The sequence below is a fragment of the Phocoena sinus genome, chromosome 2 (genome assembly GCF_008692025.1).
Source record: "Phocoena sinus isolate mPhoSin1 chromosome 2, mPhoSin1.pri, whole genome shotgun sequence".
Classification (NCBI taxonomy): Eukaryota; Metazoa; Chordata; class Mammalia; order Artiodactyla; family Phocoenidae; genus Phocoena; species Phocoena sinus.
The window spans coordinates 76003045-76023236 of NC_045764.1; the positions used below are offsets into that span (position 1 = coordinate 76003045).

At 36.6% G+C, this 20192-nt stretch overlaps 1 protein-coding gene across 4 annotated transcripts in view; it reads right to left on the reverse strand.

Moving 5' to 3' along the window:
* Positions 1–20192, reverse strand: part of MINDY2 (MINDY lysine 48 deubiquitinase 2) — a 78838-nt gene that overhangs the window by 22368 nt on the left and 36278 nt on the right. For all 4 annotated transcript variants that reach the window (XR_004348636.1, XM_032624028.1, XM_032624029.1 and 1 more), the window contains exons 5-6: positions 14451–14553; positions 8215–8357 (exon numbers count right to left, since the gene is read on the reverse strand). Coding sequence is in view for 3 of the 4 variants with exons in the window: in XM_032624028.1 (XP_032479919.1) it covers positions 8215–8357; positions 14451–14553 (246 nt within the window). In the remaining variant the exon portion in view is untranslated. The remainder of the gene's footprint in view (positions 1–8214; positions 8358–14450; positions 14554–20192) is intronic.

Genomic DNA, 20192 nt, shown 5'->3' on the forward strand with positions numbered 1-20192 from the left:
AGTGGTTAGGACTCATTGATTTCACTGCCGAGGGCCCAGGTTCAATCCCTGATTGGGATACTAAGATCCTACAAGCCACGCGGCACAGACAAAAAAAAAAAAAAAAACCAAAAAAAAAAACAGGACTACCTTGTAAAGAATGGTGTTTTTTTTTTTTTCTAGGAAAATATTTATAAGTTTGGACAATATCATCATGTACATAATAACATCATGCCCCTAAATTCCTTTGCTCTTCTATTCTTTGATGCACCCACTTAACAAAGTCCCAAATCTAGGATAACTAACTACCTTCACCAGGCCTACACTCTGATGAATACTCCCACAGAAAAATGACACAAGTGGTATATTCATGTAATAATTACCATCCTTAACACTGCCTAGTGATTCTTAATTTCTCTAGTTAGTCCTTTCTCCCACATGCTGTAAAGACTACTTCAAATTTTCTTTCTTCAAATCTGGAACCAAACCTTCTTACCCCTCCTCAGTCTCAGTAAATGATCTTGCCTTCCACATTACAGAAAATAGAAACATTGAAACAATAACTTTCTCTATATCCTGCCATCAAATCTATAAACTTACCTGTAGCTCTACTCATAGTCTATTCTTTCCTTCCTTTACAATGGAGAGGTCTCTTTTTAAACCAAAGGTCAATCCCTTTTACCTGTGAAAATGTTTATTCTTTCTCACCTTCTTGGAGGCTTCTAACATTATCTCCTCTCCTGAATTTTCAACATTTCTCTCTATTGAGTCCTTCAATATTTTAACATTGTCAGGTCTCTCATATTAAACAAAAACAACCTTCCCTGGATTCCACACTCTACTATAGCTATGAGCCATTATGTCTGTGCCTCCTCACAGACAAACTGTTGTTTGTCTGTCAAAAGTTGCCTATAATCTATTTCTAGTATCTGAGACCCCAAAGATTTCCTAACCAATTCAATGAGGTTTTTTTTCTGCTTCCACCATTCTCTTAAAGATATCAATGAAATCCATATCCCTAATGAACACTTTCCCCCCAAGTGTTCTCACCTTATTCATCTTTTCTATAGCATTTAACAATTGAGATCGCCAATTCTTCTTGAAACACTCTCTCCTTGTTGGTTTACATGATACCATATTCTTTAGATTTTCCTTTTGTTCTTTTCTTTCTGTCTCCTTTGCCAGTTTATACTCCACTAGTTGATACTTAAATGTTGGCACTCCTCAAATCTCTGTCCTAGGCCTTCTCTTTTCTTCCAATTCCACATTTTTCTTGTAAATCTCATACTCTCCCTCTCCCTATTTGTACACAAAACTTATTCCAGTCCTGAACCATTTAACCAACATTTCCACTTGGAGGGATGCCTGAGAAGCAGCTCTAACAGTTCTAAAGTTCACATCTTTTTTCTGTTCCAGTGTTCTGCGTTTCGATAAAGAGCATCATCATTCATCCAGTTGTTCATGCTTAGAACCCAGAAATCATTCTTTCTTTTTTTAAATTAAAGAATAATAGATTTACAATACTGTATTATTTTCAGGTATACAGCAAAGTGACTCAGTTACACATATTTTTCAGATTATTTTCCATTATAGGCTATGATCAGATATTGAATATAGTCCCCTGCTATACAGTTAATCTTTGTTGTTTTTCTATTTTACATATAGTACTGTGTATCTGTTAATCCCATACTCCTAATTTATCCCTCCTCTCCGCTTCCCCCTTTGGTGACCATAAGTTTGTTTTCTATGTCTGTGAGGCTGTTTCTGTTCTATAAATAAACTCATTTGTGTTATTTTTTAGATTCCACATATAAGTGATATACAGTATTTGTCTTCCTCTGTCTGACTTATTTCACTCAGCATGATAATCTCTAGGTCCATCCATGTTGCTTCAAATGGCAATATTTCATTCTTTTTTATGGTTAACATTCCATTGTATATATACACCACATCTTCTTTATCCATTCATCTGTTGATGGACACTTAGGCTGCTTCCATGTCTTGGCTATTGTAAACAGTGCTGCTATGAACATAGGGGTGCATGGACCTTTTTGAATTAGAGTTTTTGTTTTTTCTGGATATATGCCCAGGAGAGGAATTGCTGGATCATATGGTAGTTCTATTTTTAGTTTTTTAAGGAACCTCCATACTGTTTTCCATAGTGGCTAAACCAATTAACATTCCCACCAACAGTGGGAATATTAATATTCCCATATATTAATATTTCTCCACACCCTCTCCAGCATTTATTATTTGTAGACGTTTTGATGATGGCCATTCTGACCAGTGTGAGGTGATATCTCATTGTGGTTTTGATTTGCATTTCTCTAATAATTAGCAGTGTTGAGCATCTTTTCATGTGCCTGTTGGCCAGCTGTATGTCTTTTTGGAGAAATGTTTATTTAGGTCTTCTGTCCATTTTTTGACTCGGTTGTTTGTTTTTTTGATATTAAGCTGTATGAGCTCTTTGTATATTTTGGAAATTAACCCTTTATTCATCACATCATTTGCAAATATTTTCTTCCATTCGTGGGTTGCCTTTTTGTTGATGATTTCCAACACTGTGCAAACGCTTTTAAATTTGTTTAGGTTCCATTCGTTTATTTTTACTTTTATTTATTTTTCCCTGGGAGACTGATCTAAGAAAATATTGCTGTGACTTACGTCAAAGACTGTTTCCCGCTTTGTTTTATTCTATGTAATGGTGGCCTCATAGAATGAATTTGGTAGTGTCCCCTCCTCTTCAATCTTCTGGAATAGTTTGAGAAGGATGAGTTCTTCTTTGTATGTTTGGTAGAATTCCCCAGTAGAGCCATCTGGTCCTGGACTTTTGTTTGCAGGGAGTTTTTTTGTTTTTTTGGGTGTTTTTTGTCTTGTTTTGTTTTTTACAGATTCTATTTCATTTCTAGTAATCAGTCTGTTCAAATTATCTGTTTCTTCTTGATTCGGTTTTGGCAAGCTGTATGTTTATAGAAACTATCCATTTTTTGTAGGTTGTCCCAATTTGTTGGCATAGGAGTTTTATGGTATTGTGTCTTATATTAAGTCTTTAAGGCATTTTGAGTTTATTTTTGTGCATGGTATGAGGGAATGTTCTCATTTCATTGACTTACATGCAGCTGTCCAGCTTTCCCAACGTCACTTGCTAAAGAGACTGTCTTTTCTCCACTGTATATTCTTGCCTCCTTTGTCAAAGAGTAATTGACCATAGGTGTGTGGGTTTACTCCAGGGTTCTTTATTCTGGTCCCTTGATCTATATGTGTTTTTGCGCCAATACCATGCTGTTTTGATAACTGTAGCTTTGCAGTATTGTTTGAAGTCTGGGAAGATTATGCCTACAGCTTTGTTCTTTTTCCTCAGAATTGCTTTGGCAATTCTGAGTCTCTTGTGGTTCCTTATAAATTTTAGGATTATTCTAATTCTGTGTAAAATGTCACAGGTAATTTGAAATGGACTGAATTAAATCTGTAGATTGCTTTGGGTAGTATGGCCATTTTAACAATATTAATTCTTCCAATCCAAGACCACAGGATATCTTTCCATTTCTTTGAATCTTCTTCAGTTTCCTTTATCAATGTTTTATAGTTCTCAGTGTATAGGTCTTTCACATTCTTGGTTAAGTTTATTTCTAGGTTGGTTTTTTTTCTTTGATGCAATTTTAAACACTTTTTCTTTTTACTTTCCTTTCCTGCTATTTGTTAGTATAAAGAAATGTAACAGATTTCTGTATACTAATCCTGCTACCTTACTGAATTCATTTATTCTAACAGTTTTTGTGCAGAGGCTTTAGGGTTTTCTGTATAGAGTCTTGCATAGAAAGACAATTTTACCTCCTCCCTTCCAATCTGGACACATTTTATTTATTTTTCTTGTCTGATTGCTGTGGCTAGAAGTTTCAATACTATGTTGAATAGAAGTGGTGAGAGTGGGCATCCTTGTCTTGTTGCTGAATTTAGCAAGAAGGCTTTCAGCTTTTCACCATTGAGTATGATATTGGCTACGGGTTTGTCATAAATGGCTTTTATTATTTTTAAAATTTATTTATTTACTTATTTGGCTGTGTTGGGTCTTGGTTGTGGCATGCAGGATCTTCGTTGCGGCATGCGGGATCTTTCGTCACAGTGCATGGGCTTCTCTCTAGTTGTGGCATGCAGGCTCTAGAGCACAGGGGCTCAGTAGTTGTGGTGCGCAGGCTTAGTTGCCCTGCAGCATGTGGGATCTTAGGTCCCCAACCAGGGATTGAACCTGCCTCCCCTGCGTTGGAAGGCAGATTCTTAACCACTGGACCACCAGGGAAGTCCCATAAATGGCTTTTATTGTTGAGATGTGTTCCCTCTGTACCCATTTTGGTGTGAGTTTTTACCATGAATCGATGTTGAATTTTATCAAATGCTTTTTCTGCATCTATTGAGAAGATCATTTGGCTTTTGTCTTTTCTTTTGTTTATTTGGTGCATCACATTAATTGATTTGCATGTGTTTGAAACATCCTTGAAACCCTGGAATGAATCCAACTTGATCATGGTGTATGATCCTTTCTATGTATTGTTGGATTCAGTTTGCTAATACTTTGTTGAGGATTTTTGCAACTATATTCATCAAAGATATTGGCCTGTAATTTCTTTTTGTGGTGTCTTTGTGTGATTTTTGGTATCAGGGTGATGGTGGCTTCATAGAATGACTTCGGTAGTGTTCCCTCCTCTTCAATCTTTTGGAATAGTTAGAGAAGAATAAGTTCTTTGTATGTTTGGTAGAATTCCCCAGTAAAGCCATCTGGTTCTGGACTTTTGTTTGCAGGGGGTTTTTTGGGTTTTTTTTTTTTTAATTTACAGATTCTGTTTCACTTCTAGCAATCAGTCTGTTCAAATTATCTTTTTTAAAAAATTAATTAATTTATTTTTGGCTGCCTTGGGTCTTCATTGCTTTATGCAGGCTTTCTTTAGTTGAATCAAGCAGGGGCTACTCTTCGTTGTGGTGCATGGGCCTCTCATCGCAGTGGCTTCTCTTGTTGTGGAGCACGGGCTCTAGGCGCACGGGCTTCAGTAGTTGTGGTACATGGGCTATAGAGTGCAGGCTCATCAGTTGTGGCACATGGGCTTAGTTGCTCTGCGGCATGTGGGATCTTCCCAGACCAGGGCTCGAACCCATGTCCCCTACATTGGCAGGCAGATTCTTAACCACTGCGCCACAAGGGAAAGCCCCAAATTATTTTGACTCAGCTTTGGCAAGCTGTATGTTTATAGAAACTTGTCCATTTTTTTCTAGGTTGTCCCAATTTGTTGGCATATAACTATTCATAGTATTTCTTATGATTTTTTTGTATTTCTGCAGTATTGGCTATTAATTCTCCTCTTTCATTTCTTATTTTGTTTACTTGGGTCTTCTCTCTTTTCTTCTTGGAGAGCCTGGCTAGAAGTTTGTCGATTTTGTTTATCCTTTCAAAAAACTGGCTCTTGGGGTTTGCCCCGAAGTCCAAAGCACCTTAATGTTATACAAGGGGCAGGGAGACACATACTAGTGATACACTGTTTAGCTACAGAATAAGGTTTACTGAGAAAAACTTAGAAGTGAGAAACAGCAGAATACACACATTCTCTCGGCTATCATTATCTCATGGAAATGCATATTCAGTCCAGAAACAGACCCAATGCAGAAAGTGCTCCAGGAGAGGCGCACCCTTCCCAACCACACAGGAAGATTGCAAATACCTAGGTGACTAGTAAATGACTTCCAGGTCAGGGATATGGCCTTCATAAAAAAAAAAAAGAGAGAACGTCTAAAGCTCAATTTTGGAAAGTTGTAAAACAACCACTCATGACAGCCAGAGACGTTGTTTTCTCAATTGAACTATCTTACCCCGTGGAGAAAAAAAAAAAAGAGAGAGAGAGAGAGAGAGAGAACAAAAAGAACGACTAGGCCATCAAGAGACCATAGTCTATTTCTCTCATTCATTCATTCATTTATTTATTTATTTTTGGCCACACAGCATGGCTTGTGGGATCTTAGTTCCCTGACCAGGGACTGAACCCGGGCCCTGGCAGTGAAAGTGCCAAGTCCTAACCACTGGACTGCCAGAGAATTCCCTATTCCTCCTTTTAACTTAGGACTCTACAAGATCTGATATCTATCTCTTGAGCCTTACACATCATGCCTCTTGAGCCTTACATCATGCCTCTTATTTTCTATGCTTCAGTCACATAGCCCTTCTTCGAATTCCTTAAAAAGTTAGGTTATTTCCCTCCTCAGGGCTTCTGCACACATGTTCCATCTGCTTAGTTAACCGCACCACCCCCTTTTTTTCCTGACATCTTCAAATAGGTTATAAGTCCTAATAAAAGTACTCACAGCATGTTGTAGGTACCCTTCACAGAGTGTATCTCAATAGAAATGATACCTACTTGTGTAATTATTTAACATCTGTCCCTTGTCAAACTAGGAGGTCCTTAAATGGCAGGAACTATAGCTGCCTTGCTCAGGCTGCAGTCCTAATACTTAGCTAAGTACCCAGTCATAATCATGCTCAATAAATATTTGTTGAATGAATGAATAAAGTGTGGACTTAAAGAGATCAGGTAAAGTGAGATGACTTAGCAGTATTTATTATGTAGCAATAATTCTGATTTTGTGGTTCTTTGGCCTTAGATGTTTGAGGAATATGGATAAATCTGGGCCCATACCTAGCACACATCTAGCTTAAATATGGGAACAATACAAACAAACCCTTGCTATAACTAACAGGGGAGCAGAAGAGCTAGGGCTATACAGTATTCTTTTTTTTTTTTGCGGTACACAGGCCTCTCACTGTTGTGGCCTCTCCCGCTTGCGGAGCACAGGCTCCGGACGCGCAGGCTCAGCGGCCATGGCTCACGGGCCCAGCCGCTCCGCGGCACGTGGGATCCTCCCAGACCGGGGCACGAACCCGAGTCCCTTGCATCGGCAGGCGGACTCTCAACCACTGCGCCACCAGGGAAGCCCCTACAGTATTCTTAAATAAGCAAACAAATCATTATTTTACACTACTTTGTGCAATTCACTGATTAAAGTGTTGAAGGAAATACAAAGTCAGATTCCTGACTTTAATAAGCTTACTTTCATTTAGAAAAATGAGACACATTTACATGGAAAGAAAATTGTTAACTAGGTACTCATGAATAAGGGCAAAGTAAGGACAATATGGCCCATAACAAGTAAAGAAGGAAGGGTAGAGTAGTGATCCAGAGCCTTAGCTGCATATTTAAATCACCTGGAAAACATTTTAAAAATACTGTTGCTCAGGTCTCACCTCTATACATTCTGACTTAATTGAGTTGGTGTTGGGCTCTGGGCATTGGTATTTTTTTAATAGCTCCGTAGGCAGCTCTAGCATACAATCTGGGTTGAGAACCACTGATTTAAGGAGAGAAGAAGTAGCTTTACTGAAGAGTTAGTATTTAAAATGTTTCTTAAAAGATAGGTGAAATCTGGATAGGCAAAAAGGAGTGAGAATGTTCACATAGGGATTAGGAGTAAGAAACAAAATGGGAAAGCATAAAGTGTGTATGGGGATGGAGGACTATTAATGAGTAGGCAGATCATTATGGCTGAAGCAAAGTGTTGACACAAGGGGATAGTAGAAAATACCTTGCATTTTTATCCTCTAGGCACTGGGTGCTACTAACATTTTTGCAATATTATTGACCTGATCAGAGGAGCATTCTGCCACAGAAGTCTAGAGATAAGTTGATAAACTCCTGTATTAGGTGGCAGCTGTAAAAATGGAAGCATTGAAGAGATAACAAGAGGGATGAATCAGTAAGATTTTTTTGGCAAAGCCATAAGTGACATGATAAAAAGAATTTAAAGTCACACTGATAACTTAATAATAGAAACACTATCATAAAGACAAATCTTGATTCTTTCTCTAAACTCCTTTAGCCCTCAAATGTAAACATCCATCATTAGCAGTCATCCTAGTTCTAACATTAGGGCTTATCTTTTTTTTTCCTTAGAAAGAAAATAATAAATACATTTTAATGCAGTAATCTGTGAAAATGGAGTTGAGACCTAAATTTTAAAAAAACTGATTTTAAGTAACAAATTGCTAATCCATTCCACTCTAAAGAATTAATTATTACCTTCATAATTTGATGGTTAAAGAATATTATGCTAAAATTTTTTATTTTGAAGCAGATCATAAGACATCTCTAAATCAAGCTCCTTTAGTTTAGAATAACAATAGCTATTTCTATATCATACCTTGTATTTGGTCATGGTGCTAAAATGATTATTCCGAAAGAACACACAAAGTTCTCCTTCCTGAACCGTTGAAGTTAGTTCACATAATCCATGGTATGTCAGTTGAGTGGCTGTGTTATTTAGAAACTGCTCAGCTACAAAGCCTAGGAACCAATGCATAATATTAGATGGAAGAATAATTTCAAAATTTTAAAGTTTTTCTATTTACATTGTGTTCCAAGCATGAAGAAAGGCCAATCAAAATAAGACTCCTCCTACTATAACATGATGGCCCTAAATTGGAGATTTTTTTTTCTAATTCTGCGATGGAAGATGTGTCTATAGACATTTCCAGGCTAAAGAAACAATTATCTGAAATTCTTTTTATCAATAAATGTATTTACTTATACCACACCTACTTCCACTAAGGATTTCATGCGCCTTGCAATAGAAGAAACACACACAATAAAACAATAAGAAGGTAAGGGTTAGCAAAAGTCAACAACTACTTCCCCAATGGATAGGTGTTTAGAAATTAAAAGTAGCCTCAAGAAATTGAGTTGCTTAAGATTTTGACAAAGATCCCAGATAATTTTCAATTCACAAACTGCTCAATTCTTTTTTTTCAATTCTTGCCTTAAAACTAAAAGTAGGCATAAGACTGAACAGAAAACAGTGGGGTAACTGATGACATTTTTATCCTAATCTCCTCCAACATATGCTACTCATTATGTAGATATATCAGGTTCAGAAATAGAAATCATCTCTTCTGTTTTCAAACATAATGAAATATAAAGAAACCTTCTGGGGTTTACTTTAAAAGCTATACATACAGTTGATCCTCATTATTCACACGGGTTCATATACGCTAATTTGCCTATTATCTAAAATTTATAACTCCAAGAATCAATACTTGTTGCACTTTCAGGGTCATTCCTGAATATGTGCAAAGCAGCAAAAAAATTGAGTCACCCAACACACACATTCCCCACTGAAGTCAAAATAGGCAACAGTGTGTCACCTTCTTGTTTCAGCTCTCATACTGTGAACAAATGTCATTTTCACATTCTATATAATGCCACATTTATCACATGTTGTGAAATTTTTGTGCTTCTTTGGAGTGATTTTTACTGTGTAAAATGGCCCCCAAGCATAATGCTGAAGCTAGTGTTCCTAAGCACACAAAGGTTGTGATGTGCCTTATAGAGACAATGCATATTTTTGCAGCTTCAGCCGGGCATGAAGCTGTTGGATATGAGTTTAATGTTACTGAATCAATAATATATATTAAACAAGGTGTCTCTAAGTGGCATGGACTTATATATACTACCAAATGTAAAACAGATAGCTAGTGGGAAGCAGCCGCATAGCACAGGGAGATCAACTCCATGCTTTGTGACCACCTAGAGGGGTGGGACAGGGAGGATAGGAGGAGATATGTGGATATATGTATATGTATAGCTGACTCACTTTGTTATAAAGCAGAAACTAACACACCATTGTAAAGCAATTATACTCCAATAAAGATGTTAAAAAAAATAAGGTGTCTCTCAACAGAAACACACGAAAAACAAGGTTATGTATTGATAAGTTGATGAAAATCTTGTGACCAGAGGCTCACAGGAACCTAATGTTGTGTTTCCCCTATGAGCAGTGGTTTGGTATTCACTAATTCAGTGTTCACAGCAACTTTATGGAACATAACTAGTAATAATGAGAATCAGTTGTATAAATATTTTAAAAGCCTATACTTTCTCTCTTTCCTTCTTCCTCTTCCTTCCTCCTTTTGCTCCCTTTCTTTAAAAAGGAAGAGAGGGGAGGAGAATGCTCTAAAAAGTTTTGTAAGTGAGCAGGGAGGTGCAGATATAGGGAGTAAAGATGAATCTGTGTTAATAAACTGATGACTCAACAAAAAATTGAAAATAAACTTGGTAGAAACTTGGTAGGGCCAGAGGCAGCTGCATGATATAGATTTATTCCACTCCCTCACTTTTAGTGTCAAGCCATAGCACTTCAAGCTGCAAAGTGGTTGTAAAAAGTTACCAATGTATCACACTGTTCCAAGGAATTGGTAATGTAGGATGGGAAGTACAAAAAGTTATACAGAAGGCCACAGCCAAAGGAAATTTATAGCTCATTTGCAACTTCCTGGCTTTATACATTTAGAAATAAGACCCCTCCTCAATTATTATCATTACTTTGCTAAATGCTAAGTTATTGAGTAGAATGTATTAGTTATATACTAAAGCATTTTCTCTTATATAGCATTTAAAAAGTAAGCATTATGCCTGTGCTGAGAAGTACCACTGCTGTCTATAATATCCATGTAACTAAACACTTCCTTCAGAAAGATGTTTCTAAATGTCCCTCCCATACCTCATTCATACAACATACTCTCTACAAAACCCTTTCAAAAAGATATAAAAATTCAGTGGAGATATAGCACAATGTTACTTTCATGTATGAAATTCAAAAATTTAGTACTAGAAAAGTCTTTCTCAGCTGCTTGTTTCTAGAGAACAGGACATGGATTCAGAGAGAATAAGTGACTTGCTCAAGGACATAAAACTAGTTATGGCAAAGTGAAGACTGGAACTTAACTGGTATTAATTTATAAAATGTAGTGCTGATTATTATAAATGCAAACTAAACTCTATTTCTCCCCAAACCATAGAGCATAGACTAATTTAGACTTAAGAGAGAAAAATGTTTCCTGATTCTTCTACCAACTTGTAAACAGTGACACCTGTGTGATTTTAGTGGCATATTCAAAAGCCTAATCTAGTTTCAACTTTTCATAACTAAACAAATTATGGAGTTTCAAAACATAATATCAGAGATTACTTATTAATTACAAATGGCAAAGGGCATCTTTCCAACAACAAGAAATCTGGTAAATATCACCTTAATCCTATTTGAACATCACCAACAATGGGATAATCAGACATCACGTGCCACCTGATTTGATGCACTAGGAAAGATACAATGTCGCCTATGTAGTATTCCCAAGGAAAATATATAACCCAAATCTACTAATGAGGAAACAATCAGATGAATCCAGATTGAGGACTATTCTATAAAACAACCAGCCTGGACTATAAAGAAAAGTAAATACCACAAAAGACCAAAAAGAAAAGAAAAGAAAAGAAAAAAGGATAGGGATCTTCTGTTCTAGATTACAGGAGACTAAATTGATATGATAATTAAATGATACTTGATTGAAACTTACACTGAAAAAACTTAAAAGCTATAAGGGGCATTACTGGGACAACTGGGGAATTCTGAATATAAACAGTATATTAGATAATAGTATTGTATCAATGTTAAATTTCCTGAGATAACTGCATTGTGATTACATAGGAAAATTCTTTGTTCTTAGGAGACAAATATTGGAGAGTTAATGGATAAAGTGCTATAATATTTGCAATTAATTGTCATGATTTAGGAAAAAAATTGTGTGTGAATACAGAAAGTAAAAATTCAATATGCTAATAATTGGTGAATTTAGATGAAACATATATATGTACAAATGTGTATATAGATACATATATTCATTGTGCTACTCCAATTTTATGGGTTTGAGTTTTTCCAAAATAAAGAGAAAAAGGAAATCAATATTATTTAATCAAAAATAATATGAACTCAAACTATAATCTTCAGCGTTTATGGCACATAATAAAAGCTCAATAAGTGAGCTCGAATAAGTGAATATGCTGGAATAATTTCCTTAAGCATATTTTTTTTTACCTAGAAACAATTGTTAAAAAAGAAATTATTCCTGAGAGATCTTCTGGAATTAAATGACCAGTTATTGTGAAGTCTGGAAACTGGTACTGTGCTATTTTTTTCCTTGTTGATTTTTGCTGCCATGCCACAACCCATCATTATAACTTGATTCAAAAAAGTATTAATATTCAAAAGAGGTAGGTAGCAAGTAATAAATATTCTATGTACATGTAAAAGTTCTGTACTTTTACTTACAAGGTATTGCCACCAGAAAAAAATAAATGTTCTCTGAAAGAAGCTGAAAGAATATCTAATTCTATTTGACTATTAACTAAATAATATTTCTTTTTCATCAAAAAAGAATGATAGTAAACATATTTCTTGTATTCTGCACCTTATGGAGATGAAATATTTGAATTTTTAAAAAATCATCTCAGACCAAAGTTTAATAATTTTTAATAAAGAAAGATTAGAAATAAACCACTTTGGGATATTTTATGATTCAGGAGGAAAGTTACAGTTGTAGGCTAAACAGAAAAAGAAAGCAGACTACTTTGGTTGAACAATATACCCAAGAAAATATGATGAAGAAAATGGAAAAAAAGCTAATTGCTATATTATATAAGAAAAAATGTCCATTGTGGCCTTTTATTTCCTTAATGATTTCATAGTGCCTTATACAAGTAGCCATTGGGATTGAATACTTATTTCAAGCAGACTACATATTTGTAATTTCTTATAAACAAAAAACGAGTTTAGCTTTTTAATTGTACTGAATTTCATATATAATTTTTCCTTGACTATGTATGGAAATATGATAAGCAGAATTTCACCATTATGAAATTTATATATCAATGAATTAATCAGCTCTGATATATATTACCTGAAAATTCTATACCACTAAAGAGGAAGATTCCTACTTGCTTTTACCAAGATATTCTTCTCAAGTTATCAATTCTATACAAATTAGCTACAGTTTTTTATTATCCCAGGGATTCAATACCAGAGAAATAATAATAATAGTTGTAAAACCACATTGAGAAAAAGGAGAAGTGATGAAGGGACTGTTTTTTGGTTGTTGTTCATTCTTGTAGTGTAATAAGTCCTACCCCTATTACATTGCAGCCTAGCTTGGTGAAAATGCTGTCAACATTAGTGTTTCCCATAGCTTCTTACCTTATAAATATATTCATCCAAATATCACTTATTGGCTATCATTCCATCTGTTAACACTTTCTGGACCCTATTCTTCTCTCAATTACTATTGAATAGCATACTGAAAGTTACTGAGAAAGTAGGAATCCACAGATGGATACTTTCTTTATAGCCTGCTTTCTAAGAATATTTACAGTAATGAGAGCTTGGATAAAGAATGGAAAGTTCTAGTGAGTGGAATTTTGTCAACTGAGGGAAAACATTTTTAGTAACAACTTTTGTTGCTCTTCTCTCCCCTAAAATTTAAACTTTGCTGCCTTAGGTTGTAGTGAAAGAGGCGTCACACAAATCAATGATCAATATTGCTGAATATCTGTGTGTTTACTGCAAGTAAAAGACTAGATGAGCCTCAACTAACACACTGTGTATTTTCCTGCTACTGGCCTCTTGCATAAACATGTTAAACTTCTGGATAATTGAGTAGTGTAATTAGTTGGGTTCTTATTAATCAATATAGTATGAGATTCACGTACACATCTTCTTTTATATGTTCTTAGGGACTCTTGTAGTCACTTGGTTTTAATCTTTTAAAATGTAGTGACGATAATAAATTTTTATTATACCTCATGAGAAAGAACTGTGTGTCTGCTTCTCACAATTTCTCTTTCTTTTGTTAACCCTTCAAACTGAGGAGAACAGCAGTCTCAGTATTTGTGTATATTTATGAAAAAGTGAAGTGGGTGATGGTGAAGTTATACCCAAATGCTATGGTTCCTGATAGCACTCTGGTTTCAAATCTGCTCTTCCCTTCACTGACTGGAACACAGCTTAAAAAACAAACAAACACACAAAAAACACTTCTATGCTGATGAATTTAGCAATTTTTAATTTTAGCTAAGGATTAGGGAAACTGATGATCAAAGGTGTACTCTGATCCAGAATAGAGCTTTAATATACTATATTGTACTGAAATATAAGGTAGAGCTTTACTAAAATGAACACTTGAGTACCATAATATACATCTCAGTCAACAGAAGTGTTCAAGATGAATTATAAAGTTCCCTCAGTACTCCCAAGTAATAACCCTTTTTTAAAAGAGTAATTGTCAGTCACCCCTGGGTAACTGATTATATCAAAGATAGCAAGTGATTCCAAAGACTTTTATTAGAATCCAGGAGTGATTTTACAAAACAAGTAAAAAGGGTTCTAGGAAAAACCTTTCACTGGTACCTTTATGAATAATTACTTCTTTTAATTCTCATAGGTAGAATCACTTTTATTTTTTAGAAGTTGTATTTAAGACATTTAAAAGACATTAAATTTTAAGACAAGTTACTTTGCCAAGAATAAGTCAGATAATAGCAACACTCACCCACCTTCACTAACCAGCTCACTGTTGTCTGACTGCTTACAAGAGATGATCTTCTCCACTAGCTGGTTGTAGCTGCAGTTACCAACAGCTTTTACAATGTCATCAATCTACAAAACAAATGACTGTCTCACTAATCATGATAAAATTAAAAACAATAACAAAGAAACCCATATAACTCTTGACGGTTTTATTCTAATATAATACTAAATATAAAAGTATTACTTATGAAAAAAGAAAATCAGCACTAAAATCAACACCCAACAGTTTCCAGTTTTGTTTATGGTTCACAATAACATATTACGAACAATATTGCTTAGCCATATTTCAATTATTCAATAACTAATAAAATGGAATTATTATATGCAACTTTATTTCTTAAGATTGTAAAGCAAGGCAGGCTTCCCTGGTGGCGCAGTGGTTAAGAATCCACCTGCCAATGCAGGGGACACGGGTTCGAGCCCTGGTCCAGGAAGATCCCACATGCGGTGGAGCAACTAAGCCCGTGCGCCACAACTACTGAGCCCGCTGGCCTAGAGCCCATGCTCTGCAACAAGGGAAGCCACTGCAATGAGAAGCCCGTGCACCGCAACAAAGAGTAGCCCCCCGCTCACCCCAACTAGAGAAAGCCCAACACAGCCAAAAATAAATAAATAAAGAAAATAAAATTTTAAAAAATTTATAAAAAAGATTGTAAAGCAAGGCAAATCTAAAAGATGTTAATTTATGGAATAAACAGGGTTTCCCATTTTATTTGTTACAGTTTCTAGCATAGTGGAGATATGAACAGACATAACTAATGTTATTTCCCTAAACAAAAGTTAATATATATTAATAAGGGAAAATATTTGCCTCATGATTCTTATTTGATCTTTGTCTGTGAAGGTACAGTAGAAAAATAAATTCAAAGTTTTAAGGTATAAGAAAATAAAATTGGGCATCTCTACTCTCCTTCCATATACTTTGCTTTTACTATTGAAGCAAAATAGATATCTGCTGTCTATACTTACTTTGATTGCCCTCCCATCCCTAAAATATATTTATTTGTAAATTATTTACATGTACTTTATTAATATATTAATTAACACAAATTGATACAATGAAATAAAAAATAAGAGAGGCCATGTTTTTTTTCCACATCCAAATGATCTTCATGAATATCTACTCTTTGAATACCACAAGAATTGACAGATCTGCACAATAGTAAGGACAGTGGTTTTCAAACTGGGAGCTTTTTAAAAAGCTAAAGGAATTCAAAACTCAAGTTGTTTCTCAAGTGCCTAAGTTTTCATTCCACTGCTGCCTAGCAAAGTTTAAGAACAACTGCTCTAGGTTATAATTTTTCGTTGTTCCTGCAAAATTCAAGGATGGTAAAAGCCTCTTAACCATCCAAGTGGGACTGACGGTTGGCTGAAGATCAGTTAATTGAATAAATTAAAGCAGGAAACTGTGGAAAATGTTACATACATATCTTAAACAGTTCATGTTAGCTTAAAACACACAAATGTATTCACTTGTCAACCTTCTGATACAGAGCCAAATAAGGCCGTTTCTTTGAAAGTGGATCTTTTGGCTATGATTCTAGGTAAATGACACAAAAGAATATGCCTTTCAGTTTTCATTTATTTAAAATGAAAACTTAGACCCTTAAGAAGCAGTTTGAGAGCACAATCCCTTTAAATTTTCCTTATTTTTTGTAACAACTTTACTGATTACAGCAATTTTCTTTAGTGACTCAACTTCATTGTCTTTCCAAAGAACTGAATTTTCAATCCTAAGGAATCCACAAAAATACACCTAGAATAATAAATACATGATCAATATATAAAAATCAGTTGTACTACTATAGACTAGCAATGAAAAATACAAAGATTTCAAATTTCATAGGCAGGATCTCTACATTAATATTTCATTCAATTAATTCATTTGGATGCCTTTTATGCACTACTATGCACCAGGTGCTGTTAGAGAAACTGAAGACTCAGCAGTGAATAAAATAGATGGTCTGTGCTTTCATAAAGTTTATATTCTAGAGAAAGAACAAACAATAAACCAAATAAGCAAAAATATAACATACTAGGTAGTTGTATGCAGTGGTATGCAGCTGTTCTTTGTTTCCATTGTACTATAGCATTCCATAGTATGAATATACTATAATACATTTATTCATTCATCTTTTGATGGCTATTCAAGTTGTTTTCAGTTTGGGGCGATGACAAATAATACTGCTATGAACATTCCTGTACATTTATCCTGTTTCACAAATCTAGTTTCGCTAGGGAATTTGCCTTATCAAATTCTTGAGTCTTATCCTCAACTTTACTAGATAACTCCAAACTGCTTTCCAAAGGAGGTGGTCAATTTACATTATCATTAGCATGGAATGAAAATTCTCTATACTGTATATCTTCTCCAATATTTAGTATTGTCAGACTTCTAAATGTCAGCCATTCTGATGGGTGTGTAGTCGTATCTCATTTAGGTTTTAATTTGCATTTCCCTGATGACTAGTTCATATGTTCACTGGTCATTTGGGTATCCATTTTTGTGAAGTGTCTCTTCAAGTCCTTTTTGAAGAATTTTAGGTTTGTTAATCTTCTTTATTATATATTTACTTTCTATTTTAATACTTTTGCTCTTAAGATAGATATAAAGCTCATTAATTTTCAGTCTCATTATTCCTTAATGTTCGATTTTAGGGCTTTAAAAACCCCTTTAAAAACTGTTTTAGCTAAAAAAAAAAACTGTTTCAGCTAAATCTCACAAGTTTTGATATTTAGTTGTTGTGTAGTTTAAAATATACTTTAAGTTTCATTATGATGTTTTGATCCAGACAGTCTCTACTGTTTTTTCTGATTTCTAGTTTAATTGCATTGTGGTCAGAGACTATTCTGTACTTCATATATTTTAAATCCTTAAAAATTTGTTGAGGGGCTTCCCTGGTGGCGCAGTGGTTGAGAATCTGCCTGCCAATGCAGGGGACACGGGTTCGAGCCCTGGTCTGGGAAGATCCCACATGCCGCGGAGCAACTGGGCCCGTGAGCCACAATTACTGAGCCTGCGCGTCTGGAGCCTGTGCTCCGCAACAAGGGAGGCCACGATAGTGAGAGGCCCGCGCACCGCGATGAAGAGTGGCCCCTGCTTGCCACAACTAGAGAAAGCCCTTGCACAGAAACGAAGACCCAACACAGCCATAAATAAATAAATTAATTAATTTTTTAAAAAATTATTAGTTTATTTATTTTAGACTGAGTTGGGTCTTTGTTGCTGCACATGGGCTTTCTCTAGTTGTGGCAAGTGGGGGCTACACTTTGTTGTGGTACCTGGGCTTCTCATTTCAGTGGCTTCTCTCGTTGCAGAGCACAGGCTCTAGGCATGCGGGCTTCAGTAGTTGTGGCTCGTGAGCTTAGCTGCTCCGCCGCATGTGGGATCTTCCTGGACCGAGGCTTGAACCCATGTCCCCTGCATTGGCAGGCGGATTCTTAACCACTGCGCCACCAGGGAAGGCCCCAATGCTGCTCTTAAAGAGTTAATTATCAATTAATAATGGAGAAACACCTTCCCGTGGCTGAACTATGGTGCCGGCCCACCATCCAGAAAATGACTGACATTTATTTGCAAGATAATTATTTGCAGTACACATAATCATAATACAAAGAACTAGCCAGTTCTAAGAGATAGTTCATAGAGACCTATAGATTTCAAGTTTTGCCTTGTTCTTTTTTCTTTCTCAGCATCAGAATCCTTCTGTCACAAAACAAGTAAGTAAAATAGATAAAAAGCACAGCTCTCAGGCCGAAGAGTTTGAAACCACTGTGTAGACCAGAAAAGTCTGATGAAAAATTTCTGTCCTATATTAGAGTACCTTTTTTTCTTTAAGCATATGAATTCAACTGTTTGCCAGGCAATATGTAGCTACACATACAGTCAGAGGGATGATCTGAGTCCAGTTTTTAAAAACTCAGGCTTGGGCTTCCCTGGTGGCGCAGTGGTTGAGAGTCCGCCTGCCGATGCAGGGGACGCGGGTTCGTGCCCTGGTCTGGGAAGATCCCACGTGCCGCGGAGCGGCTGGGCCCGTGAGCCATGGCCGCTGAGCCTGCGCATCCGGAGCCTGTGCTCCACAATGGGAGAGGCCACAACAGTAAGAGGCCCGCGTAACGCAAAAAACAAAACAAACAAAAAAAAAAAAACTCAGGCTTAAGTTCCTTAGGTCATAAGTTCATCCTCCTCAAGAATCTAGGCTACCTGGCATTGCCATCTGCCAGGATCCAACATGACGCACCTTGGAGGTTTCAGATGCTGGACATGTTTAGACTTTTCAGTGATGTTCTCAGAGACAGAGTGCCAAAATAAATACAGATGCCCTGCTTACAGTAACCCACCCTTTCACTGCCCAGAATACCAGTTACTTCTACCAAAGGACAGGGATGAAGAAACACTACCAAATCCTTGCTATTATGATCTCTCCTCCCCTATACATCATGCATGCATGTTTCATTCCATCAGTTAATATCTATTGAGAACCTACTATGTTCCAGGCACTGTTCTTAACAATGAGAAATAAGAGCCCAGCTCTTATAAAACATACACTCAGACTTCCCTGGTGGCGCAGTGGTTAAGAATCCGCCTGCCAGTGCAGGGGACACGGGTTCGATCCCTGGTCCGGGAAGATCCCACATGCTGCAGAGCAGCTAAGCCCGTGCACCACAACTACTAAGCCTGCACTCTAGAGCCCACAAGCCACAACTACTGAGCCTGCATGCCACAACTACTGAAGCCCGCCTGCCTAGAGCCCATGCTCTGCAACAAGAGAAGCCACCACAATGAGAAGTCTGCGCACTGCAACGAAGAGTAGCCCCTGCTCGCTGCAACTAGAGAAAGACCATGCACAGCAATGAAGACGCAACGCAGCCAAAATAATAATAATAATAAATGAAATAAATAATCAATTAAAAAAAGCCAAAAACATACACTCTACTGGGAGATGAGAGTCAATCAAGTAAATAAATAAATAATAATTCTAGATAATGACTGGGGGAAAAGAGGGTGACTCATTTCAACAAGCGAAGCCCTCTCTAACAAGGTGATATCTGATCTAAGACCTGAATAATGAGGAAGTAGAAATGGGGAGATCTGGGAGAACAATGTGTTAGGGTAGTAAAACAGCGCTCCACAGTGGGCAATCAGCTAGTACAAAAACCCGAGCTAGAAATGAGCTTGGTATGTCTGAAAAATAGAAAGGCAGCTGGTGTTGTTGGAGGGTAGTAAAAAGGTGGGAGAATTATATGAGGTGAAGTTTGACAGGAGGCAGAGTCTAGATCACACAGTATATCATAAAAACTCTAATAAAGGGGCTTCCCTGGTGGCGCAGTGGTTGAGAATCTGCCTGCTAATGCAGGGGACACGGGTTCGAACCCTGGTCTGGGAGGATCCCACATGCTGCAGAGCAACTAGGCCCATGAGCCACAGCTACTGAGCCTGCGCATCTGGAGCCTGTGCTCTGCAACGAGAGGCCACGATAGTGAGAGGCCCGCGCACCACGATGAAGAGTGGCCCCCACTTGCCACAACTAGAGAAAGCCCTCGCACAGAAACGAAGACCCAACACAGCAAAAATAAATTAATTAATTAATAAACTCCTACCTCCAACATCTTCTTTAAAAAAAAAAAACTCTAATAAATATTTTGTATCTTATTTTAAAGAACAAAATAATGCCATTTGCAGCAACATGGATGGACCCAGAGATTGT